Source organism: Triturus cristatus, chromosome 2_1 (assembly GCF_964204655.1).
Source record: "Triturus cristatus chromosome 2_1, aTriCri1.1, whole genome shotgun sequence".
NCBI classification, from domain to species: domain Eukaryota; kingdom Metazoa; phylum Chordata; class Amphibia; order Caudata; family Salamandridae; genus Triturus; species Triturus cristatus.
In genome coordinates, this window is record NC_140581.1 from 1,110,553,048 (window position 1) to 1,110,580,779 (window position 27,732).

A 27,732-nucleotide genomic window follows, 5' to 3' on the forward strand; every position below is an offset into this window, starting at 1 on the left:
AATGTCAACACAGGGAAGGGAAAACCCACGTCAGCCTGCTCATGCTGGATGGTAAGATGTCTAAAAATGGTCATTGGGGGCACATTTATCTTGGGCCAGCGTTTGACTCATTTGACCCTTCTCAAAAAACTATAATTTTTCTACCATCAGACATGGAGAGCTTTCATCAGCTCAACACACAATACTGCTTTTTCAGTTATAACAATCTATCCAATGCAAACCTGCCAACTCTGAAAAAATGAAGAGGGCAGGACCTTGAGGCCTTTAGGGCCTCATTTATGAAAAGTGTTGTATCACTGCGGTAAAACAGCGATGCAATACTTTTCACTGCCCCCCTTGCGACACCATGGATGCGCCGGATTTACTGTACAGTGCTCCATGTTGCAAGGATTGACAGATGTGTCAGGAATACTGAGTATCTGTCGGCGCAAAACTCACGCATTGCTGGAGTTGTGTCCTAAGCATGATGCAACTCCAGCAATGCACGGGGAGGCCTAAAACTATTGCACTGCGTCACCCTTACGCCAAGGTTTTGACGCAGTGGCATCCTAGCAGTGCCGCAGTGAAATCGGACAGATTTCACTGCGCCACTTCTACGAGGCTTTCTTCTGGGGAAACACCCTCCCTGCATACATTGTACCTGACGCAGGTATAATGTGGCGCAGGGGTACAGAGTGACGGATCTGCCTAGATGCGTTACTTTGTAAAAATGGTGCATCGTGGCGCATTATTTACGCTGCCACAGCGTCATGGGAAGTTATGCAAATGCGGCGCAAAACTGTTGCAAGGGGATCATAAATAAGCCACTCAGTGCCTAACTATCCCAAGCTATTGGGGGGGGGGCTTCAGAGGAACCAATGTCATAAGAAGGTAGTGTGGCTTTGTGTTGAGCACCGCCTGAGTGTCACTCCTTACCCCCAAAAAATAAGCTTCTGAGTCTGTCGTCAAAGTCCTGGAGACATTACGATGCCCCCCGTGAACATCAGCTGAGCAGCACCCCAACAAAGGAGCTCGAGACTCAGTCTCTGCAGGGGTTTCCAACTGATCTTTTGTTTCTCCATGAGATCAGGTCTTCAATGGGTGACTGCAAGAAGAGAGCTGATATTGTGTTACAAGCGGTGCCACTGCGTGTCTTGGCTGATCTGCCCATGTTTGGTCCACACAACGTTTGCAATGCATATGGCCAAATACCAGCTCCGAGACTAGCGCAAGGTAGTTTGTACCACCCCAAACAAGAGAAGAAATGCAATAAACATTTGTGGCCGTGTTGCAATTCATGGTGTGTGAGCAAACAAGGCAAATATGGTGCACACATGGGATCCACACTTTTTGTAGAGACCTACATCTACATTTAGTAACAAAATTATTACATTGAAAAGAAGAGCGCTAAGAAATCAATTGAAAATGTGAATGTTTTGACGTTTTCGATATCTAGTGGTGAGAACACCGAAGGATTAGAAGTAATAAATACATAATAAGAGTCTTCTACAATCTTAGGGAACACATTTTTTCAGAAAGCACCCTAAGGTTGTTTTGTGGCTCAGACCACTATCACTGTTTGAATTAGATAGTTTTTTTTCATTCGTGCTGGGTAATATTACCGCCAATCAGCATTTTCACTGTGCTAATTCCAGAGGAAGTCTCATACATGTAGCAGAACTAGTTTTATTTTAATTCATTTTTTTAATTTGATTTTCCCCTCAAACTGGGCAGCCCTCTTAACTTGGCATCCTCAGGCCACCCAGTTTAAAGGGGGAAGAAAACAAATAAAAAAATGTAAATGAAAAAAGGATGGGAGCATTATTTAAATGGTTTGCTATAGTACTAGCTGCTGATAGCTACTCAACTGCTGCTCATGCTTACTACTGGCCAATGTATGAACTTTAACCTGTTATAAATTAACATATGGGTTAAAAAGAGAAAATATAACAATTTAAGTCATTTTCATGGCACAGGAGGCAAACAAGAGAAACACTAACACTGGTCCTTAGAATGATGAAGAATGCGATTCCAGTACGGGGAGGTAAGCTTCCTTCAGAGGCAACTCTAGTTTGTGGTGTGTCTTAGTTTGAGTGCTGGGTTGTTCAAAGTCTCAATAACACTGGAAGAAATTTCACCCGCTACCACATTTTTGAGGTAGCACTCGCCTATGATAAGGAGACAGAATTTCAATAATTCTGTGATCCTTTTTTTGGCCACATGTTGATTTTATTTTAATCTGATACAACTGGGTTTTGCACGAGTTCTACTATGTGTAGATTTTTTTCATTAGAGAGCAGTAGGAATATAGTGTTGCTAGTGTAGGAGCTGTCTTTCAGTTTATGGTACCATTGATCAAGATTTCTGCTTGATGGCTTTTGTGAAGAAGGTGAGGAATGTTAAGAAATCCTATAGCTGGAATCATGCTGCTTTCACCGCCTCTGGATCATTATTTGGTGAATGAAAATTACTGCCAGATTATGTATTGTTTCCACCAGATCACAAGGGGGCCTGATGGTGGACACATGGAAAGCAGTGGAACACGCTGGTAAAGTTCTCCAGAAGATGTTTTCTTGCCTCATTTTCATTATGGCAGAACCAATTTCTTTCTGTTCGGGCTCTTGTTTCAGCATGCTGTAATTCCCCACTCAAATTTCTAAATGCAGGCATGTTGCAGTGTGATTTGAGTTTAATCTGGTTACCATACTGGATAATGGCCTGCATTCAACTTGGCCAGAGGTGCCATGTACATGAAAGGAAGATTGGATAGTAGGTTTGGAACAAACCCCAGCTTCTAAACTCTCAAAATCAAATTGCCTATCTTGAAGACATCCAAGGAAGTGTGAGCCCTCAACACTTATGTTTTAGAAGTAGATGATGGTCTATTGTTTCAAAGATTATCCAAGAAATTAAGCAGGGCCTAATCATTTAGGCGTAGTAGAGAAACTTATTTATAGATGTACCTGAGATAATTTCTGTTCTTCTCCAAGGTCAAAAACATGCCCAATGGTAGACTGTGTATTTCCAAGTGCATGCAGTTGCCTGGTAGCTTCTTGTTCTAGAGTTTTGGGTGACCAGAAGGCAGTGGTTGGACAGGGTTCCTGCATAATTTGTGAAGGTCTTGAGTGGTGGGCTGATGACTGTATATTTCAAGGGGCAAAAACCTATACCTGTTGTGATATTTATACGTGAGGAACCTCCTTGTGTGAATCCTAGTGTGCTTGTAGTAGCAGAGGTCTTTTGAAAAGCCCTATCAATTGCCTGACAGAAGAGAGTAGATAGGTAACATTCAAAATCCTAAAGAAAATAGAGTCAAAATGAGTTATTCATATAGTGCTGTCACCAAAGTGCATTACATAAGATAATTTATATACAATTATTATTAGCCATCAAAATGGTTCCTCATTTTAACAACCTGGGAAGGATAAAATGTTGAGTGAAACTTGGCAAGATTTTCACCTGTATCTGCAGCCCTCACGCAGATCTCAAGCGTGAGAGCTCAATCCGCGGAGCTATTCTACCTCTTACAAATTACATTTGATCGGGTAGAAAGCTTCAATCCAGTCACATGGAGCAGAGACAGAGAAATGTCCATTTATTGAAAAAGTTCTTTAGTTTCTTGTCACGTGTTTAAAATCTCTTTGTATGTTGTTAGGGCCGAACAACAACAAAAATACAAGCCAAAGGGGTAGCACAAAACCTGTACCTGGGTGTGTAGTAAACTGTACATTATTTACATATCAATGAGTTACAGCATATGCATCGATTTCACAAAAAGAGCAAACTAAGAGCAACCTTATAACACAAAAAATAAATATATTGTATTTGCAATTGACCAAGCAACGATTTTTTTTTACACTAGTCTCTAGTATTCTGTACTGTGTAACAGCACTTTTAATTTACAAAACAAGTTATCTATCAACAAATCATCTAATTATATTGCTCTTCAATACACTTCTGTAGACAGGCAGGACTTGAAGAAGACGTCAGTAAACTGCAGCTTTTGCAGCCGGAAGTGGCTCCAAAACCCTTTTCCATTTCAAGTAAGTCCTTGGAAGCTTGGAAGTATTAACATGTGCTGCTGTAATTCGGTATATCAAGGTGCTATATACATTTGATGTACAGACAAAAGTGTGGTGGGAACTCTCACTGCAGAAGCATCAGGAAACGGGCAACCGCGTGTAGGGCCTGTCCGTTTCCATCTTCCATGCATAATACATTTACTTCATGAAAATGAACACACATAAATGAAGAAGAGGATGGTTCTCTTAGAAAACACTGATTAGAAATATAGTGGCTGAGGCTAGGTAGGTCCGTTTGTCGTGGTAACTCTGTTTTCCATATTCATCTCCCCAAGTTCCCACCCTCCCTCCGCCCCTCCCCCGAAATAAAAATCTCAGGGTTGTTCAACAAAGTGCAGGATTGCTTGCTTCACGAAGTGGCGCTTGGCAATGGTTACAACGGCACCATCCCATTCACCAGCTGGACCCTCATCTCTTGGATGCTGCTCAAAATTTTCTTCTGGTGCCCAGCGAGGGTCACGCCGAACCTTCTTAAATCCCTGTGAAGGAGAAGGAAATAAAGATGGCTTCCATTACTCTGCAGTGCTCATGAAGCTGTACAGAATGATCCCCCACAACGTTAATACATGTACAGAAGTAGCTGTTTTGTATATTGCAGCAGCTGTGTTTGAGGCAAAACAAAAAGAGGATGGGGTCATTAGGTCTCGCCTGACCCAGCGCATGCGCTGGTCTGGCGAGACTTATTGAGAGGGCTCCAAAAAGTGCTACCAGGGCTAGCCTAGAGCTACAGTGCATGTGCGCGGGCGCGCGTGCCGCGCTTTACCGCGATTACTTTCACTTTCGCGGCCACACGGCCGCTTTGCATAGCCAATAGGTCTCGCTTTTGGGACCATATAAGTATTTAGTTATGCAACTGTTGCATGGCTAAACACTTATAAGGTCCCAAAGGCGAGACCTATTGGCTATGCCAATGCTTGTTTTTAATTTGTTCTTAAGAATCTTTGTGTTTGATTTGGCCTCATGTTTGTAAATCGTTTTCCTTCACTTTCTTTGGGGGGGAGGATATGCAGAACTGGTGCACCCTGCCACACTAGAAGCCTCATAATTGTGTTGTTTGAACGACTCAAGCTGTTCATTGGGGTAAAAAAATTGAAGGCGAATGCTACAAAAATACCGAGCCTTGATTTTTTTTAATAATCTTTTGGATTGAATGTATTTTTTTATATTGTCCGTTGAAAATGAAATGCTATTATTCCAGATAAAAATTGATTTTCTATGGTCTGGCAGCTCACAACCACTTTTTATCATGTGCTTGGTTCTCTTCTATAATGTTTTTCCCCTTGCTTGCTCTCATGAACAATTTGTTTCTCTCATTCAAAGAACTTAGGGGGCGATTACGAGTTTGGCGGTGCTGCGCCAGCTCTCCGCAGACACAGCACTGCCAAAGCTGCGCAAAGACCGCCCGCCTTATTATGAGTTGAACTCATGTAAGGCGGACAGTCTTTTGCCTTTTCCATGGCATGCCTGGAAAACAGGCACCGCAATGGGAACAGCAAGAAAGTTCCATCACGGCATAGTGGTGGTGAGGAAACAAAGGGAGCCAGTAGCGGTCCGTGGAGGGAGTTCGGTGGGCAGTGAGGCGGGACAGGGGAGGGGCAGCGTGGGGAAATGTAAACACCGGAATATGGATGAACGGAGGTAAGTACACATAATTTAAATAAGTAAAACGAATTTCGTTGGGCGCGCTGCATCGCATTTTGCGATGCAGCACGCACAAAGGAATTTGTTTTATTTATTTAAATGTGTACTTACCTCCGTTGATCCATATTCCGGTGTTTACATTTCCCTCCCCCGCCCCGCCCCGCCTCACTGCCCCACCGAACTCCCTCCACGGACCGCTACTGAAGGGAGCCATGCAGGGCCCCCCGATTCCTCTGCGCCAGAGGATGAAAGCAGGAGGGGCACATCGTGTGCCCCCTGTCTGCATACCCTGCAGGAATGCCTATGGCATTTCCATCGCTGTGCCTTGCTAAGGCTCATACATGAGCCTTATCACTGCATCGCCATGTTCCAGCCGCTGCAGGACCACCTGACCTGGATTCTTGTCGGAATCCAGCAGGCGGTCGTATTATGGCTTTGGCAGTGTGTCAGCAGGCAGCTGGCATGGCGGCCCACTGCCATACCACAAAACTCATGATGAGGCCCTAAATGTGTGCAAGCAGGAAAGGAAAGTGTCACCAACTCCTCCACATTTTCAGGAGGTGGCTTCTCCACAAACATTCACTAGTCGCCATCTACTCTGCAGTCAACCTACATCATTATGTTTAGGAATGCAGGAGTATGCCTGGAAACCTAAGACAGAAGTCGTATTTTAATAAAAAAAGAATAGCCTTAGGGATTTTGTGAATGGAGAAAAATGAAGAATATCTATGCTAATCTTAGACAGGAATATAATTTGCAGATATTCCCATTTTTGCTTCTACCTGAGCACAGCAGAAGAGTGTGTCAAACTTGAATATCTGGAAAGCTAATCCAGGTTAGCATCAATACTCTGTTGAGTGACACACCACATTAAAAATATATTTTAAGGGTATTTAGAATGTATGTGTTTTTAGGAGCTGAAGATGAAATTATTTTCCCACTAACTCTTATGTTGGGCTTCTTAAAATAAAGGAGAACATATCGACGCCAGCATTATATGCTTTGTGCTTGGCTGCCATCGTGCTGCCTAAATACACAGGTTTACCATGGAAGCCACAATTGACAAAAGGGTAGTAAAGATCAATTTTAAAACATGACAGCAGGGTGGGTTATGACAACAAATTAGGGCTACTTAAAGGCAGTTAAACGCTGCAATTTACTAAAGTGACCAAAAAGTGGGGTTAGCGCAAAAGGTTAAGTGTCATTCAATTTGCCACTCATTAGCCTACATTTAACTTGACAAAGTTGTAATATATGAACCACAAATACAATCACACAGCAATTTACAATCACACAGCAATTTACAATCAGTCTCAAATACCACACGCAAAACAGGGAACTGCGAGAAGAAACAGACAAATGCAAATAAAAAAGGTTCACTTAAACAGAGTTTGGAAGATAAAAAAGAGAAAATGGTATGCCAATATGGTTTACAATGGCTAAATGGAGGTACAAATAAATCAAATGAATGTTTTGTGGTGAACTGCTTTCTCTTCAGCTTGTCCATATTTTCAATGACACAAATACAGTTTTGTAAAATACAGGTATAATCTCTTTAAACAATATGGAGCAATGAGTGAACTGCACCGAAGCAGAAAAAGCTAAAAAAAAAAAAAAAAAAGTAAACCATTCACATTGTGAGACTTGAGGAATTAGAAAATGTATTACTGCTGTTACTGTTGTTTTAACCTTGAAAAAACACACAAAACAGAGTAAAACATGCGCCCGCTGAGAGTAAATGTGGTGCAAAACTATAAAAATATAAATAGGAAAGCCTGAACTATATTTAGCAATGGCTATGTGCAAACGCGTTTAGTTGGTGATGGTTTCACATTCTAGTCAGGAGGCCAACCCTGGGCATCTGTAGCGCTATATTCCCAATTATACTTTTCTTGGTGCTTTTATTAAACATATGATAATGGCTGCATATGAAGCTAGAGTAACATTTCACTAAAACAACAAATAATTGTAATTTGTTAAGATGAGAACTGTTTCCTTTATCACTTTGTCATACAATGTGGAACTGATTTCTTTTTAACTGCAAAAAAGGTCTGTGTGTTCAGTTTTTGAAGAAATAACATAAAACCTCTATGGACGTTCTCTCAATGCCATGCTTCGACCAAGTTAGAGATATTTTTAAAAAATACCAATTTTTTAAGGTTAACTAAGGCGAGACAACAAAATAAACCACAAGAGAGAAAAAAGTGTTTGGATGTGCCAATAATCCGACACACTGGAAAACTAAAAGAGGAGTACATGGGCAGGTGCTTAGGAGCCTACATTTGAACAGGTATACAATTCTCTCCCAATTCGAATCCTGAAAACATATATCCTGGTTAAATATATTATAATTAACCCTGGGTGTAGTTCGCGAAGTAGTGCTACGTGAAGCTACGCAAAGTGCACTTCGCACTACGCGAGCTACGCGTAGCACTTCACGAACTGCATAGTATCCTGTTCCCACTGTGCAAAACGGCATCTTGCACAGTGCGAGCTGTAGTTTTCTGCCGCTCGAGTAGATTTTTACTCGAGCGGCAGCTTTCTCAACGCGGACTGGTAGTTTCTCATTGCGAGCGGTCGCGAGCATGCGCGACCACTTGCAATGAGAAACCTGACCTCCCCGCGTTAAGAATCTCGCCGGGAGGTTTATTTTCCACGCTCGCGATCGCCAACTTGATGTTGCTGATCGCGAACGAGGAAAAAGTCTCGCCGGGATGTCATTTTGCTTACTCGCGGTCGCCAACTTGACGTTGAGGACCGCGAGCAAGCAAAAAATGACTGCTGCACTACGCAACGCTACGCGTGTTTGCACTGTGCTACGTGCAGTTCGCGAAGTGCGAAGTAGCGCAAACTTCGCAAACTACGTGAGCGTAGTGTAGTGCTTTGCCCAGGCTTAATTATAATGGAAAAATTAGTAGCTCGAATGGGTGAAATCAGCTTTGGACAGATGGGTTCTGTGAAAAGATTACTATTATTTTATGTTTGCGTTGAAGGGATTGCCACATTTACCTTACGGAAACTGATGGTACCAGGAAGACTCAACGTCTGAAGTTGCTGACTTCTCTATAATACCATGACATTTGCATGGCTGCCACATATAAATCTGGGTCTCAACCTTGGGACGTAGACATTCTGTGTAAGTTCTCAGTGGCCCTGTTGGAAACTGATCACATCTCATGGCACCTACAGCACATGAATCCAATGTTTTTAAATTTAATGTGAGCGTGTTGGTGGAGGTTAAATCTGGTATTGGTTGCACATAAGAGTATTACAGGCCCAAGCTTGCTGCATCTACAGTTCAGAATTTTAGAAAGGCATGACATTTTGTAGCCTTAAAATTCAAACAAGCAGTCAAAAGGCTTGTGAATACTAGGAATAAAAGCAGAATTTCAAAGGAACAAAGGAATGTCCACTAGTGGTTCACTTTGTAGACCTTGCAGAAAAACTGATGCTATCCATGCCAATTTGGAAAGGTTACTTACTCCAAGGTCACCTGAGTCACTGCATCCATTGAGCTGTAGCCATTTTCCAAAAACGTTTGTGTATACCTCCCCATTTTAATGGCCTCCAGCCATTCACCCACTGATCTGTAGGCACTGATTCCGAGGTGATTATGTTCCCCCAACAAATTGGATACTCTGAAAGAAAAAAAAGAAAAAGTCAACAGTGATGCCAGGGGTTTGTGAGCTTGCTAGAATACTTGGGGTGGTTGGTGTAAGAAGGTACGCATTTTAGCCGCTTAATGGGTATGTTGTCTTGTTTTAAACTCCTGCCAGCCACATACCCTCAGCATATCCACAATTGCCCACTGTATAGGAATTCCTTGGTTAAGTTATTTTGGGTGCTTACCAACTTAACATTGATCTAAAACTGATACTTTGTAACTTGAGACAGAGCATAAAATGTGATGGAAATGCTCATGAGCTTATGCCACCATTACAGAAGCTAACAAGTTCAATGCAAATCTGTTCAGCTTCAGCACAAAGAAAAGCGGTCTGACCAAATCCTCTTAACATAAAACAGCACACAGTCCTAGATGGGTTTTGGGCTCATTGAATAATGTCAGAGAGATAGCACATATGTCTCTTAACATTGCAAATAAGGGGTCTTTTTCTTATCCAGCCAAAGACTTCTTTGTAGTTCATTGCAGAATTGCAATGCTTATATTCAATATGTCCATTGACAAAGACAGAATATGTACTGTGCATGGTGCCTTCCTCTGAAAGGCTTTACCTAACTAAAAGATATTCCAAACCTCATAACCTCCTGGAAAAATCTGTAGACTTGGTGGATCTGTAAAATGTTTGCTTACAAGACCTTTACTTCCTCTTAGTATTGAATGTGTTATCCCATATTTTTGCAAGCCTTTACTTACTTCTGTTGATAAGGGAGCTATATGAATAGCACACAGAAGTGGTCTACAAGAACCCTGTGCTTATTTTCTTAGATAATAGTGTTTCCATAGCAGACAATTATCTCAGAATTATTGGGGAGAGCCTAGACAGTCATAATATGCAGAACCAATTTCTTTATTTGGTGCAGGATCCTAAAGCTAATGTTAATTTAGCAATTGTAAAAATTATTTTTATTATGGCAGTCTATCTCTAAGTTTAATGAAAAGAAAAAGCAACCAACCACATGACATGCTATTTTTGTTTTATTAATGCAAACTGCTAAAGTAAAATGCCCCATGCTGCGGCCCCGCTCCAATAACGCTAAAGCCGTACTGACCCCACCTGCCAGAATATTACTTTTTTACTCTCTGGCAGGCGGTTCTTTGGCGGTCCCACGGTGGTGCCTATGAAAAAGGCACCTAAATCGGAGCATCAAAGACAGTTCCTGCACAGCATGGACTGGTGCAGTCCATGGCATACAAAAATCGGGGTGCATGCACACAGGGGGGCACAACTGCATTTACCCATGGCCCTGAGGCAAAAGGGCCCTATAGGGCCCCCTTTGTTTCCTCTCTACCACAGGTTTCATGGGGGGCTCACCACCATGAAAACCCTGGTGAAGAGGAAACTCGTAATATGCTTGGCAGTGCTGCAGCAGCACCACCGCCAAGCATATTGAAGCCTCAAGCCACTGCAACACCGCCGATTCCTGGAGGTTGTGTCAATCCCATGGCGGTCCTACCACCCAAATTGTAATAAGGCGGTTGGACTGCTGGTGCAGCGGTGCCCACACCACCACAGTGGATGGACTGCCGTAGTCATAATTGGGTCCGAGGTCTGAAGGTAAAGTCTTTGACTGGGACAAACCCATTTCATGCATCTGACCTATGCTCCATTATGGTTAGCCTGAAATCATGCCTAGGTCTCGATCTACCACTTCTATAAACAATCATAAGCACTTTTTGGCGCTATTTTTTCATGAAATATTAAAAGCTCATATTTCCTGTTCCCCTTATTAGCTTTTTGTTCCTTTGGTGTCATTTAATTTATTAAAGTTTACTCTATTTTCTTTCAGTTTGAGATTTGTTTTCTTCGGTGCTTTTACTTTATTACTGTTTTGGTACTGAATAAATACTTTACACATTGCCCTAAGTTCAGCCTGCCTGCAGTGTGTCATAGCTACCAAGGGGTTGAACTAAGATTAATTTAATAACTTTGGGATTCATCCTGACAAGTTAGTGTCATTATTCCTTAAAGTGGGCAACCATCGAACCCAAATAATAAATCAATTTCTTACACATATTATCGAGGCATTAATGGTATCTGGCAATTTAAATCCTTATAAAAAGGGCAAGAACTTTTCACTCCCCTACTACGTACACTTACACAACTTTATATATATAGTCTGAAGATCATCAACATCAAAACCCCAAACCATTATTTTTTACAACTATATCTTGATCACCATAGTCCTTTTTTCTTAAATTTAGTCTACATTTTTCTTCTCTATGGCAGAAAGAGAAGATATTGATCAAAAAACGAATCAGTAATCTAGGCTGCACACAAGTCACTCTCATCTTATCCGCCTTCCCCTTTGTTAGTCGTCTGCTTCCTTCTATCACTCATCTGATTCTGAGAGCAGACTATAGGGGGCTTCTGAAGATAAATTCTGAAGCCAAGTGCTCTAGTACCACTTTCAAGCCAAGGCAAATCATATAATGGAGAAGACAGCCACTGCACACCCCATAAAGACAGACAGCATGCTGCTGAGGAAAAATGAGGATTTGTAAGAAATATGCAGCACAATTCATGTGCTGGAAATCAGTAGGAAGTTAGCTCTTGCGGGTTTTTCTTTTCATTAGGTTCGTCCTTTCATTGTGAAACTGACACTAATTGGCCATAACTACAAATATAAGTATGATGTGAGTCATAATAAAATCTTAAACCAAGAGGGCTACTATTGTTAGGAAAAAGGCAAAAGTATTCCAACCATTGTGTTGCGTTTCTGTGTGATTTCAGGCATTCAACTGAAAACATGCATGGGTTTACTAAGAAGTTATGTTTTGAATCTTTCATTATTCTCACTGACAATATTTTCCATCTGCCTGTAGCATTGCAAACACATTACCATTCAGCCCTGAAAATGAAGGCTACCAATGCAAATTTATGTCAATTTTTCTAACTACTTAGATGATAAAAATGCAAATATGCTCTTAATTATCTCTGTTGCATTCTGCACGTGATATGTATTTACATTTTTGTAAACCCTTCCCCGTTGAGTCTCTCAAAATATCACAGATTTACATGTAGCAATCTGCTGCTATGATATGGTCTCTCAGAAATCAGTGCTGGATCCTCCCCCTAGCACCCAAGCTATGAGCACAGCATTAAAAGGGATTCTCGCCATTTATTCGACCAAAGCTTACTGATCCAGGATAGATTTCAATTGGATAGAAATGGAAAAGCGCATCAACTGTGGTAGGATAATTAAATGTTTGGAGGAGTTTGATTCAGCAATTGTGATCACACTGCTTGATCTCAACACACCTGATGCTGTACTCCACTGAAATAAAGGATGTGCAGAGTTGTAGCAAATGTTACAATTGAGGACACATTTGGCGCCCACTAATCTAATTCAGCCTTCTAGTTTAAGTAATTTCCACAGTCAAAGCAGCTTTCCAGGACAGAAGGACAGAAACTCTAGGACCCGCACTTTGAGTTTTGTGCTAATCTCAAATCATGCGTCAATGAGAGATTTCACCTTAATGAGGTGAATTAGTCATGCTCAAACTCTCAGAGTTGGTGTTTTTTTGCTGCACAAATTTCTCTAATTAAAACCTTGCAAAATCTATGTGGGGAAAACACTATACTCTGAGTTTTGCAGCTCGAAAGGTAAATATGTCCATGTTATCACATTATCCACCCACCCAGCCTGCAGACGTTGTGCTGGTGTGATAGTACAAAACCTCTGAAAGACCGAATTCCACAGTCCAGGTAATTCTCTGTGTGACATTACTGCATCATATTGTTGGAGCTCTTGAAATGAACGCCTAAAATCATAGCCATACACGGGCCCTCCTAAATCCCCGTTAGTTTGGTACACAATGTAAGAACAGGGCATCCAACAGGATACTCTAATCACTTTTTTTTTTTAATTGTTCTTTTGAATACTTCAGCACTGGGCATTGGGTTTGCCTTATAGCCAATGCAAATACAGTTCCCATGGCAGTAATGTTACTTACAGTTGATTGTAGCATACATTTGGGAAACCGTTACATAGGGATTGCTTTGATGTAAAGTAATTTAGCAACATTTTGGAATACGGGACATTACTTCCCACACACAGTAGCAGCCCCACAGTGCATCCCATATCTGATCAATACTTTCAGTAGGGGCACCAATTCAGTGTCCCCACAAAAGCGTGCATAATACATACATGCAGCTGCAGGAATATCCAGTGGGGTGAATTCAGCAATAAAATAAACTCTTACAAACATGCTTAGTAAACTGGAAGAGTTCTGACCCTCAATGAATGTTATACTCATTGACCTATTTTGGGACGGTTATTCCCCTTCATGATAAAGGATGCATACCTCTCCCCGAGTGACCTAAATGCAAGTAAATTTGGTATCTTGACTTTTTTTGCCTCAATACACACACACATGCTGTGTGCACCCAGATTTGACACTAAGGTCCAGAGCCTGTGTCTGAGGTCTTGTAGGGACACTGAAGACATAGACTTGGCTGGACACCAGACTGGCATTTCTGTTCATGGTCATGTATGGTGAGTGGTGGTGGCAGCATATCAAGTTTTTAGAAAGCAGTAGCTGAACAGGACTTTGTACCTGTTCAAGGATTGAACACGACACCTACAGGCCCATTCAAGTACATTTTCTCTAACATGTTATGACTAAACCCTGAGTGGACATCCTTGTGTCAATTTGAATGCATGTGCACATAGAGTGTAAGGTAGCAGGACTCCATATTGTTTGCCAGTATCATATCTATGCTGTTATCAGTGGCATTCATTTTGGATTGCCCCTGGCAAAATGGAGGTTGTTACATAGACCTCAGACAGTGGAAGTGTGCAGCCTTCATTCCTGAGAAGGAAGGTGTAACTTTTTAAGGGCAACGAGGCAACCCATGTGTATACTTTAGTATTTGGCTTCATAAGTTATGCTAAGAGAGATAATTCTTTATACTTCTCCTCAGGCATGATATTTATTGACTCACTGCTGTCAATTATGATTGGTATCGAACACCCATTTATCTTTAGGGTGATCTTCAGACAATGGTTGAATGTTTTTGGTGCTTTTTCATATCAATTTTTCTTCACTGTGAGTTTTTTCTCACATTCAACTAGTCCCACATGTGCATGCCTTTCTGAAGTAAACATCAACATTGCACAATTGTCATTGTCACTTTCACTGAAAACTGATACTTAGGAACTCTGTCGATGATTTAGATGATGATCAACTACGTTTGGTGTTGATTTGCCTCATTTGATATGACTGCTTGGCCTGTGGGAGCATGCCTTGTAAGTTGTCACGAAATGGTTTGTTTTACCACAGCCGATGCATATCTGTTCCATGGTGAGACATTTACCTTCATGTGGAAATGACAGCCCACATCTGTGACAAATTTTCTTTTTCTGTGGAGACATCACTTTGTGTCCCTCTGCCTTGTTCTTTGGCTTACTTTTCATGCTCATGACTGACGCACTTGGGTGCCTCTGGCCTCCATGTTAGTCACTTGATGACCAGCACGCTCTTCAGCGTGAGCAGGCTCGACTTGGTCTGAGCTCAGAGTTTCCTTCAGCATTCATCACCAAAAGGAATCTGGCAGACATCCATTGATTACTCTGAGGCAGGTAGCTTCCTCATCATTAAATTAATTGAAGTTACAGTGTTTCTCCAGAACATCCAGTATCTCGACAAACTCATCGACGGTTTCACCTGGTCTTTGATTTTACTGACAGAATATGTATCTTTTATAATCTATATTAAGAACTTGATTAACCCTTTCACCGCGGCGGGAATTCCGCCGCGGTGCTGGGTGGTGCGGGGGGGCAGCGCGGTGGCGCTGTGCTCATGACGGAGCCGCTCCGTCATGAGCCACGGTTGGGCTGTGCTCATGACGGAACGGTTCCGTCATGACTCCGCCCATTTGCGTTGTCCCCCCGCACAGGCGGGGAAACAGCGCCGCGCAGGCGGAGCGGCCACCAACGGGCGTGTCATGACGGAACCGTTCTGTCATGAGCACACGGCAACCGTGGCTCATGACGGAACGGTTCCGTCATGAGCAGGGAAGGGGTTAAGCTTGAAATTCAAGGCTGTTTTGATTTGATCGTGTGTCACTTTACCTTCTGGTGGTATCGTTTTCATGACTTCTTTCACTTCTTCACCAGCCATGTTTCGCAGGTACTTAATAATCTTTTGATAATCTTTTTCATCTATTGCATCTATGAAATCTTCAACATTTTCTAGCCATGCAGTCCATCCATTGCCAATATTGTGTTTTTTGGCAGAATCAAATGCAGATGGCAGTTTTAAGAATGCAGTCGCCATATATATATTTGTGGACAGTTGTGGCCGCTCAGTTGCTTCATGTGGAACTTGAACAGGCAGAACTTCTCTAGCGACTTATGATGTGCTAGCTTCAGGGTCAGCCTTAATGACTTTTGGACCTTAGATCTTGCCCTGGCTTTCCAATGGATCTTTTAACTTAATGGCGGTCTAGGGAGTTGTTCTGAACCCCTACCTGGCAGCTTTGGAGGTGGGCCGCTTCATTCAGGGACAACTCGGCTTGCACAACCGCTGACCCTCTGTTTGGGGCTGCTCCGCAGCATGCTGTGTTCTGTCTACTCTCTATAGCCGCTTCAGTAAGTACATAAATCTTGTATACTACTAGTCCATGAAAGCAGATAATGGAATTATATGTGGTTGGCTTTGTGCTTCAGTGTTTCTTTACAAACACATGGTTAATCTCTACTTCACAGCACATGAATTTCAGTTTGAGTTGTACTGAAGTATGGCTGCATTTTGCTTTCGTAACCTGGTTACATCTGCCTTTAGCGTTCTTACTCCATATAGTGTATGGCATTAATTTGGATAATGGAGCAGTACCTTTTATTTGTGGCCATCTCATTGATTTTCTGGCCACCAACATGTAGACTTTCAATGTAGCTTTCTTTATCTTCAAGCATTTTACACATGATGGCAATGCTCTGAGACTCCATCAGTTCCAGCGTCCATACTTCGACTGTGGCACACATGGCACGCATGAGCAGTTTGCTGGTTCACGACAATCTCTCTGGAAGAGCTCTTTCAATGTATGGGCTTCGTATACTCTATCTCGTCACCAGTTGTAGCTTCTTACCAACCCAGTTACTTGTCAATAACCAAGCCACAAAGAGAGAGTAGTTTTACACGTCTTTATTCCGCTGCGTGTAAGTCAGAACTCAACATTCTACGCCTGCCTTCAACCCATCCCTCGAACGCTTATGTGAGAGGCCTAAAGTGTAAAGTGGAAACCAAAACAGTTTTAGCGCTCTTTTATTTTTCCTGATTAAATACCCTGAATAAAGCATTTAAACAACCAGTAAAACGTCTTGTACTTGGAACAAATGTGCCTTAAGAAGGAAGGCTATTTAGGCATTTATGGTAGAGTAAGGACAAATAAAGGCACCAAAGGCTGAGCCGCTACAGCATCTCTCATGAGCAGTAAGTGGGTGCTAAGGGTCCCTATACTTTTATTCACATTGTGTATATTAATTCAATATATACACCCCATATGAGGAGCAGTTTATCATATTTGACAAATATGGCTTGGATTAAATCAAGCAAATGCAATTTACATCAATTAACCAATCACAAAGCAGAAGAAATATTCAGAAGGATTTGTGTGAATCTGATTGTAGAAGTCTATAATCCTTTGGACATATTATTGGGGTGGGGTTTGTGCCAAATAGTCAGGTTCTTCCTTCTTCAGTTTCTTGTAGTCTTTGGTTTCCGAGTAAACCCTGTACTTGTAGTTGGGTCTGTTTTTGCTCCAAGGCTTAGGGTTATTCTTGTTGCCACTTTTTGTAGCCCCAGTAGATATTAGAGCTTTTCATAGTCACACATAGCCCATATACATACCTGAACCAACAGCTCCGGGTCCAACAAAGAGAAGCAGGGGGTCAAGCTAGGGTGTTTCTTAGTGAGGGTCACCATGGTATGAAACATGGTGGCGGCTGTCAAGTAGGTCCCTGCCCTTTCTTGTAGAATGTAAAACCTGACGAGGCCTCAGCGTCCTCTCAATGTCAACTCTGCCGGAAGAGAACATACTTCACCTCCCTATCTTATTAAAAGGCTCAAACCTCTTTCTGCTAATTATGATCTAGGATCCCCACCAAACAGAAGACAACATTCCACCGAGCATGCAAATCTGCAAAACATCACATGAACGATGCTATTTTGCGGGGTACTTCATGTTCCCATTTAATTAAAAATTTTAAAAAGAAGATGCTAAAACAATGTTCGAAGCCAATGTCTCACTGTGAGGAAATACCTAGAGAGAGAAATGACTGTGCTCGTAGTTTACTTATCCACGATCTCTGCCTGTGTTGTAGTTATAAGTACATTCAGACATCAAAGGCCACTCAGGCTGCCAGGACTTTACTACCACTACCAAGATTTTTTAAGTTTACCAGATATTTTTGAGGGTCATTCCTGAAAGTTTTTTGGGGCAGATATTGGAAGGTAGGAGTGAGTGGTCTGACAGCAATGGCACCGCCTTCAAAATAAAAAGACTTAGGCTGGCGCAGAATCTCGAGTTATCATGTTTGCCAACTTTTTAATCATCGTTTCATTCACCTGAAAGGTTAAAAAACTAATATCATTAGAATTTTAAAAAGCTCACCATCATTCGTGCATCCTAAGCGGGGCCAATAATGCAACATCACACAATGCAGTTGGTAGATATGATATGAGTGTAATTTTAAGGATTAGGTATAGAAACCCTCCATGCTCGCCATCTGCATCAATTTCTGTCTTCAAATAATGCAAAGCCTGCTGACAGACGAGGAGACTGCAACTGCAAGATGCCAATCTCTGGGGTGCAATCAGCTCCATGGGATCAACCAGACAGCTGTCACTCAGGAAACCCGTTTACCCCGCACGGCCCTGACAGCCCTTGGAATCAACAAATCCCATTAAAATGCTAATAAAATGGCCGCCAGATTGGACAAACGGTTTATTGAATCATCTCATTTTTCCTCTGCATGGGCTCGTGTTGTAGGGAACCTGAGGACTGGCGGGGTTGACAGTGCGCATTAGCAAACTGAAATTGCCTGTTTGCTCTGTACAACAATGTAGTCGGCGGAATGGGGGCGGTGCACGAGGCTTGCCTCGCGCTCAGCTAGATTTGCCTGCAATGACATTTAAGCTAATTGTTAACACTATCTGTGCGCCAGTTGTTGATTCGGGAAGCTAATGATGCCTGCAGAGGGCCTAAAGATTCACGCCGACTGTGTGCTGGAAATGCCATCTACCTCAGTAAACATGAGTGGGCTTTTAGCCCTGGCATAACCTTTTCCGCGCGCGCCAGCTTCATCCTAGAGCGAGGCCTAAGTGTTGTCATGTAACAGTTGGTGTGATTTCCTTCCTGCTAGGAAAACTCTGCTCTGCGGAGGGGCTATTTATTTTCAGAGCTCAGTAATGCTTCTCGAACCTTCCAAGCAGTTCCCTCACCTCCCTTGGACTTGTGTGTTTTTTTTTTTAACCCAGTACTGCAACTGGAGTGTTTCTGGTGCAGCAACATAGAAAAAGAAAAATACTTTGAGAAAGACGGGATCCACCCATGTATGAATTAATGTACACACTCTCACTCAGAATTGCATGCCATGTTAGTATTTTTATTAAAAGGACAATGTGAAAGTGCACAAAGCTTTTTTTCCTTGCATAATGGCGGGAAAAGTCGCAGTATGTCCTTAACATGCAACGTACACACATAATTGAGGCTAATTTTAAATTTTTCCTACCACCTACACATGCCCAGATACACAAAGTATAGACAGATTCAATCAAGTACCACTCTCCAATGTATGAAAATACAATTTACTTTAAGGTGAAGATTATATATGATTTATTCATGATATATATGATCAGATAGGAAATATATATATATATATATATATATATATATATATATATATATATATATATATATATTCATGCTATATCATATATATATATTTGTTCATATATGACTTGGAAAGAGAATTAATGTGAATGATCAAGCAGAAATACACTATATCGAGATATACTACACACTGCCTAATTTGCATATCCAAATCACTACATTTGTGAGATCACCTCAAAGTTTGCTTGTTGTATAATGTGAATAAAGCCCATTACTGCGGGACAGTGACAATGCCCTTACTACAGATGTCTACGTTAACTCCATGCATCCCAGAATGTAGACCTCTATCCTAGTTTACAGGTCGTCGATTTCCTACGGCAGCAGGATGGAGGCGGGGCATGTGCTAAGCTCTGTATTGTATGTGCTGGTATATTGAGAGTATGAACTTTAACTGTATACCAATAAAAGGGAGTGCTGGAAGATATCCCAACATCGTATGTATCATTGGGGATTTCAGACTTGAAATACTCAACAGTATCACATTTCACATGTTTAGAATTGCATTACACTTAACACATATACGAAACTGTAAACACAGAGCGATCAAGTGATATGCTCAGGATCACATGAGTTTAGTCATGTGCAGCAGCCAGCATTACAACCCTGTCCCCGGGTTACAACGTCAGCAGGTTATCTGCCTAACCACACCTCTTATTATTTCTAGTTGTAGACATTAAATCGCTTTTTTGACTTTTCGCGATGGCCCATTGACCACTTGATGAAGGTCTGGATGACACTGTTTTCGGGGTTTCTTTCCCGCTCACAGGGATGCTCCTGAAAAGCGTCAAGTGTCTTGGAAGCTTCAGCAGGGCAGCAGAGAGCTGTGAGTAACCAACTTCCAGCGTGTGGAGCAGGGAACAGCAAACCCTCGGTCAAAGATCTTAGCTTGTCCTGTAGAACAGCCCTTTCTAAGTTATTTAGAATATCCATTTGAACACGTCTGGAGACCTCAAATTCTAGATCAGTTGCACAGCCGTAAAAGGGATGTAAACGCCAGGATCAGCTGCACAGCTGTAAAAGGGATGTAAACGTCTAGATCAGCTCCACAGCCGTAAAAGGGATGTAATATCTAGATCAGCTGCACAGTCATACAAGGGATGTAAATGCCAGGATCAGCTGCACAGCAGCAAAAGGGATGTAAATGTCTAGTTCAGCTGCACAGTCGTAAAAGGGATGTAAAGTCTAGATCAGCTGAACAGCAGCAAAAAAGAATGTAAATGTCTAGATAAGCTGCACAGCAGTAAAAGTGATGTAAATGTCTAGATCAGCTACACAGTCATAAAAGGGATGTAAATGTCTAGATCAGCTGCACAGCCGTAAAAGGGATGTAAACTTCTAGAGCTGCACAGCCGTAAAAGGGATGTAAACACTAGATCAGCTTCACAGCCGTAAAAGGGATGTAAATGCCTAGATCGGCTGCACAGCCGTAAAAGGGATGAAAAAGTCTAGATCAGCTGCACAGCAGCAAAAGGGAGGTAAACACTAGATCAGCTGCACAGCCGTAAAAGGGATGTGAAAGTCTAGATCAGCTGCACAATGGCAAAAGGGATGTAAACGTCTAGAGCTGCACAGCCGTAAAAGGGATGCAAAAGTCTAGATCAGCTGCACAGACATAAAAGGGATGTAAATGTCTAGATCGGCTGCACAGCCGTAAGAGGGATGTAAACGCTAGATCAGCTACACAGCCGTAAAAGGGATGTAAATGTCTAGATTAGCTGCACAGTCATAAAATGGACATAAACGTCTAGATCAGCTGCACAGCAGCAAAAGGGATGTAACGTCTAGAGCTGCACAGCCGTAAAAGTGATGTAAATGCTAGATCAGCTGGGCAGCCGTAAAAGGGATGTAAAAGTCTAGATGAGCTGCACAGCCATAAAAGGGATGGCCTTGTGCACTGGTGCAACTACTATAACCAATACATTGGTGACAAAGAAAATTGAAGTCTTGACATCTGTGCCAGGTCTCTAATGCTGCACGCGGATTGGTGGCAAGTTCAAACATGCCTTCTACCCCAAGAATCTTCCTCAGGCTTCACCTCCTACCATATACAGCAGTACGCTAACACATGCACCACAACAAGCAGAGCAACTGATCCAGACCCCGGGTCTCCGAGAACATGTGACTGTCCACAGTATGAGAAAATAATACCTTCATAGCCTAACTTAACAAGTCATGGTACATACATTTCAATTTAAGCCAGTTTTATTTCCAAAGAAATAAAAGGTAACACTATAATGGAGTGGAAATCTGATCACTTAGAGAGGATAGGTATTTTGGAATAAGTCATTAAGGAGTTTATTGACAAAGAAAGAGTCAAGGTTGAGTGTTACTGTTAGATTGTAAACCAAAATCATCCCTGGCAAAAACATTCAAACAAGCTCCAGACCGCAGGAAACCACCGCTAGGATGGGAGCATGGAGCCATGGTCAGGCTAGGCTGACCATTCTGCTTTAAAAGCAGCCCCCTAGCCTGCAGCCTGCCGGGGAGGTGCCAGAGAGGTGGAATGGCCAATCCGGCCTGGTCACAGAGATATTTAGGGATAGGCAAAGTGTAAAGCTGCACATGGCCCCATCTTCCAAGGGTCCCTTGGTAATATGAGTGGGACAACCAGAAGACTCTTTATTCTCTCTCCCAACCACTCTCTGTATTCCCCTCTGTCCATACAACTTGTTCTACCTCCATATGCCAACCTCTACATCTGACTCGCTCTCCTACCTAATCCTGCCTGAAAACTCAACACATTTCTACCTATTCTCTTTCTTTGCCTCATCTATCTTTTGCTTCCCACCTGTCTCACTCCTTTTTACCTCTCTATCTACTTCTCTGGATACCTCTTTCCAACTTACTATGATCTGCCTGTGTCTACCTTGCAGCTCCCTTCTTGCAACTTCATCTTTCCCTACTTCATCTCTCTCCCTACACCTCTATTTTGCTTTCTCTTGTCTCTATGTACCTCACTAAGCACAACATCTCTGTCTATCTGTTTACATTCCTTCACTCTTTACCAGATTTTCTGACTGTCTCTGTCATCTCTCTCTACCACATTCTACCCTGTTATCTCTGTCTCCGCATATTTCAGTCTTTGGTCTCTCTCCTTACTTCACCTTACTGTTTTCACCTCAACACTCTCTCTCTACCTCTGTCTCTCTGCCTATTACACCATGTCTATAAGCCGACCCCATCTTTACCTCTACAAGCTCTGCCTCTCCTTGATATAGGTCACCTCCCTTTGAGTACGCTTTCCTCTACTCCACCTCACTTTATATTTCACTTGACTTCATCTCTCTCTCTTCCACTCTCTGTACCTACCTCTACCTCTGTGCCCCTCTACTCCCTGTCTCTATCCCACGTCTCTCTACTTAACCGCTATCTTTGCACCTCACTGCTCTGTTTCCCTCTCACCTTACAGTTTCTCCCTCATGTGCTTCACCTCTCTCTCAACCTCGACTCTGTTCACATCAAATCTCTAGCTCTCTCTTTATCTCTATATACCTCACCTTTTTCTACCTCTTTCACAACCATCTCTCACTACTTCACCACTCTCTCCTTCACATCTCTCACCATCTCATTTCTTTCCCTCCGTCTTTGTAATGACCTCATCTCTGTCTGCCCCATATCGCTCATTTCCTTTCTTTCTGCCTAATCTCCCAATTCACCTCATCTTTCATTCGCTACCTCTCCTCTCCACATTTCTACCTCTGTTCCCTGTACATCAGCTCTCTCACTACCCTATACTTTTCTCACAACCTTTTTCCCCCTACATATGCCTATTAATCTTCATCTCCTATGACCTGCAATGGGTCTTATGTTATCTCTCACCTCTTCAAAGTACCACCTTCTCTATTTTAGCTCACCCTCAATAACTGACTTCTTTCTCTACCTGTCTTTCTTTATACATCTCTCTACACGACCTTTCTGTATTTTACCTTTCTCTACCTCACCACTCTTTCCCTTTCCCCCACCCAGTCTTGCAACCGCTTTATCAGCCTCATCTTACTTTCCTTACCTGGCCTCCATATCTCTACTTGACCTCTTTTGTATTTTTGCTTCATCTCTCTTTCTACTCTACACTCACTCTTCTTTCCTTGCCTCTCCTACTCCTTCTCTTCCTAATTTGCCTCTCTACCTGTCTACCTCTATCTCTCTCTAAATCACCGCACTTTCTACCTCACCTCTCTCTCATCACCTCAATATCATAACCCATCTCTAAGACTTTATGCCTTTGTACCATACTCTAAAACCTTGTCTGTCTTTCAATCTCCCTTTTTCAAGCCTCCTCTTCCTCTATATATCTCTCGGTACCTATGTTTTGGGTTACTCCATTGTTTTCTCTTTACCTTATGCCTCTCTTTCTACCTCACCTATTACTCTGCCTCATCTTTCTTTCTTTCTCCCTGTACTTCATGTCTCTCGCTATAACATGCACTTTGCCAGTTTACCTCTCTGGCCCTGTTCTGCATCCTCCCATTCTCTTACTGGGGAAAGCCAGAGGTAAATCTATGAGGTGGATCTGGAGGCTTAGTAGACTTATGTGTCCACTGCAGGGGCCTGTGTTTGACCTCATGGTCGCAGGTTCAAATCCTGACGGGTCCACTCAGTCTTTCATCCTTCTGAGGTTGATAAAATGAGTACCATTGAGTTGGGCAACAGTGAACAGCTGTTATTCAGCACCAAGACGCCCTTCTATGTGACATGGCCTTTACAAATGCACATGTTATATAGCCATATAGAAAAGGGAGAGGTGGGAAAAGGCTGATGGAAAAGAAAGAAGGTGAAAACTATCACATTCCACCTGATGGCTATGGGAAAATCCCGGGATCAATGATTTGATTTCTCTTGTTGCAGTGAGAATATAAGTTGAAAAGGGAAATTTATTTATTAATATATCAATTCCCGGGAATTTAATGCACAGTTTCAGGTGCCATGTTCATATGTCTTATTTTAATATTTTGCACTCACCCAAGGGAGCAGTCAGAAGGATAAAATACCCCCCACTTTGAACCATATAGCACTACGTGAGTGATTGAAACCGGCCATTTTAGGATGGCTCGTCGGAACTGTTCTCGTGAACAAAGTTTCTGCCTTCCAATTTCCACTCTTTGTTTCCTTTTCTCCTTTCCAACATTCTTTCCTTGCATTTTTCTCTCCTTCGTTCTGTCCATATTTCCATCCTGCTCATTTTCTTCCTCCTTTGCATTATTCTTTCCAACGTTCTTTTACGCTGTCCTTTCACTTGCCCCTCACTTTTCTTTTCTTTGCATTCTTTTTATCCTTCCTCTTTCTCTCGCATGCTTGGTTCCACTGCCACTCCTTGGCTCCACATCTGTGTCATGGTATCTTATTTCTTGCATTATACTTTATTAGCTGCTGCTTCTGTCCTGTGACCTGCGAGTCACGCATCCAAGTTAGGATGACTCATTAACACCTACTGAATTTGTCCAGTGGTACCTCTGCTGAAGCTGAGATAGCAGGTGCCTCACTACGACCTTACACTCGCCCACTGCCCATCTGGCAAGATACCTTTTTCTTGTCTTTCCTATAGCAGAAGGATCAGACTGTTAAGGCAAAAGACAAAAATCTAAATGTAGGCTCAAAAAGAAATGGCTTTATTACTGATTGTTTAAGCTTTCAGCTAGCCAAAGAAAACACAAAGAGATGATGGACGGAGTGCTGAAACTTTTCAAACACTCACCCCCAGTCACAGTTCTGGGTTGAATCCATCATCATTCTTTAGCTCACTTTGCCACCCCAGTTCAGACACAGCTATATGCAAATCAGTCTTGACCCTGTGCCTCATGGGAACAGTTCAGCCTGAACTGCCAAGCCATGTCTTCCCTGGACAGGAAACAAGCATCCTGGGACCGGTTGCGGGATAACAGCTCTCTTCAGCCAGGCTAGCTTGAATCCAGTGGTAAAGTGAGCGAGGGACCCACGTCTGGGCATACCCTGCCAACTTAGGGCGAACGAAGCAAACGCAAAGAGATGATGGACAGAGTGCTGAAACTTTTCAAACACTTTTCAAACACTCACCCCCAGTCATGCAAACAAAACTAAGGATTAGGCCCAGATCTCTGTACTGGGGTGAATGTATGACATTGTTCTGCATTCTGTTAATCAATTGTTGTTTTTGCATTTGTCACCCAGAGTGGGACAGGTATGCCCAGATGTGGGTCCCGTGCTCCCCAAGCCACTGGAGTCAAGCTATCCTGGCTGAAGAGGGGTAAAACCCCGAAACTGGTCCTAGGATGCTTGTTTCCAGTCTAGGGAGGACCTGGCCTGGCAGTTCGGGGTGGACTGTTCCCATGGGGCACATGGTCAAGACTGATTTGCATATGCCTGGGTTCAAACTGGAATGGCATGGTGAGCAAAAAAACGATGGATTAGGCCCAGATCTCCGTACTGGGGTAAATGTATGACATTGTTCTGCATTCTGTCCATCAATTGTTGTTTTTGCATTTGTCACCCCGAGTGGGATGGGTATGCCCAGACGTGGGTCCCGTGCTCTCCATGCCACTAGAGTCAAGCTAACCTGGCTGAAGAGGGGTGAAACCCCGAAACCGGTCCTAGGATGCTTGTTTCCAGTCCAGGGAGGACCTGGCCTGGCAGTTCGGGCTGGACTGTTCCCAAGGGGCACAGGGTCAAGACTGATTTGCATATGGCTGGGTTCAAACTGGAATGGCATGGTGAGCAGAAAAAACAATGGATTAGGCCCAGATCTCTGTAGTGGGGTGAATGTATGACATTGTTCTGCATTCTGTCCATCAATTGTTGTTTTTGCATTTGTCACCCCGAGTGGGATGGGTCTGCCCAGACGTGGGTCCCATACTCTCCATGCCACTGGAGTCAAGCTATCTTGGCTGAAGAGGGGTGAAACTGGTCCTAGGATGCTTGTTTCCAGTCCAGGGAGGACCTGGCCTGGCAGTTCGGGCTGGACTGTTACCATGGGGCACAAGGTCAAGACTAATTTGCATATGGCTGGGTTCAAACTGGAATGGCATGGTGAGTAAAAAAACGATGGATTAGGCCCAGGTCTCTGTACTGGGGTGAATGTATGAGAATTGTTCTGCATTCTGTCCATCAATTGTTGTTTTTACTCTTTGGCTAGTCGACACCTAGCCGCTTAAAAAAATTGCATGTTTTGATGAACCCTGTTTCTCAAGTTTAACATATAATTCAATGGTGTTTGCATTCATGAGGACCTGAATTAGCTCACAATGTACAGTAGATTCCCAGTTGTTCCTCAAAGGGGTTCCCAAAATATGTCTTTCCCAAGCCCCCAAAATGCATTAGATAGCACCATCTTGTCTTTGTAAGACAATTGATCCCCAAGAAGACTTGTAGGATTGGGGTATTTTATTCCTTATAACATATGATGTCCCACCCTCCGTGCTTCCTCCTGGATCAAAAGCATAGAGAGGTGTGTTCTGGATTTGGATCAGTGCATAGATCACTGGTACCGGGTGAACTAGAATACAGGTCTGGAGCCTAATAACAATGTTCTATGTAGGTTTTGCATTATTTCAACCTTTATTACATTAAATACTTCCATATTTTTATAAAGCTCTGTCTACGAAAAAGCCTGCTTCTAAGCGCCATGTTCACAGTTGTTACATTAACTAGCCCTAGTTTACTGAGTGATTTAAGGATGAATGGCTGAATACAACCAAAAAAGTATTATCACATATGAATTGCAGGGTTTACAAATATAATTACGCAGATGGTGCGTTAACCCTCTGCGCGCTTGTACCAAATATTCTAAGTCCAGTATAGGGTGGCTCCATTTCAGAGGACAGACTTGCTCTGAAAAGAGGCTTGGAAGCAGTGATCATGTGCACACTCACACACACGCGGCATGGCGTTCTGGCAGGGTTTCAAGGATGGAACATCTGCACTAAAGAAGGATGCAGAGATGGAATATTTCTGTTGGAGAGTAGAAAGCCTAAATGTGCCCCCAGACTCTTTTACCTGCTACGACCTCGCTTGTTGTCTTCTTTGAAGAAAAGTGCATGATGTTGAAAGGACGTGTATTTTGATGCACCGTGTGGTGTCTCAGTTTGTAATTTCATTAGGGCCAAACCAGGTATTAAGGAGTAACGGCTTGATATTTTTGAATATACAGCCTACAATATAAAATGTACAACCTAATGATAAAAATCGAGTTGCGCGCCATAAAAATTAATCTTTTGTGCACTGGAAGGTTTAATTGTCTAAGTTGAAAGCTCAGCCTTGAGTTTTACAGCTCTCTGCTTCGCATGGCTTTGGTGCCCGGCCAAGAGAACATTTGAACAGAAGTGGCAGACTTGTTTAGAAACAGACAGCGGCATTATTGGAATTGTGAGCTATTTTTGAACAATGCTGACAAGATGACAACCAGATGCACACATTGTGATGCTGATTCCAGATTCTTCTGAAGAGAAAGTACCGGAAACGATGTAAGTGCATAATTACTCGAG

The 27,732-nt window shown here is 42.6% G+C and overlaps 1 protein-coding gene and 1 pseudogene across 3 annotated transcripts in view; both read right to left on the reverse strand.

Moving 5' to 3' along the window:
• Positions 1–3,551: 3,551 nt before the first annotated feature.
• EPHA5 (EPH receptor A5) overlaps positions 3,552–27,732 on the reverse strand; it is a 675,470-nt gene continuing 651,289 nt past the window's right edge. For 2 of the 3 annotated variants that reach the window (XM_085636504.1, XM_085636505.1), the window contains exons 16-17: positions 9,185–9,340; positions 3,552–4,540 (exon numbers count right to left, since the gene is read on the reverse strand). In XM_085636504.1, coding sequence (XP_085492630.1) covers positions 4,435–4,540; positions 9,185–9,340 — 262 coding nt within the window. In that variant the 3' untranslated portion in view covers positions 3,552–4,434. Of the gene's footprint in view, positions 4,541–9,180; positions 9,341–27,732 lie in introns of those variants that run through there. The other variant, XM_085636506.1, reaches the window with a different exon arrangement.
• Positions 17,039–17,322, reverse strand: LOC146866443 (cytochrome c oxidase subunit FA4 pseudogene; annotated as a pseudogene).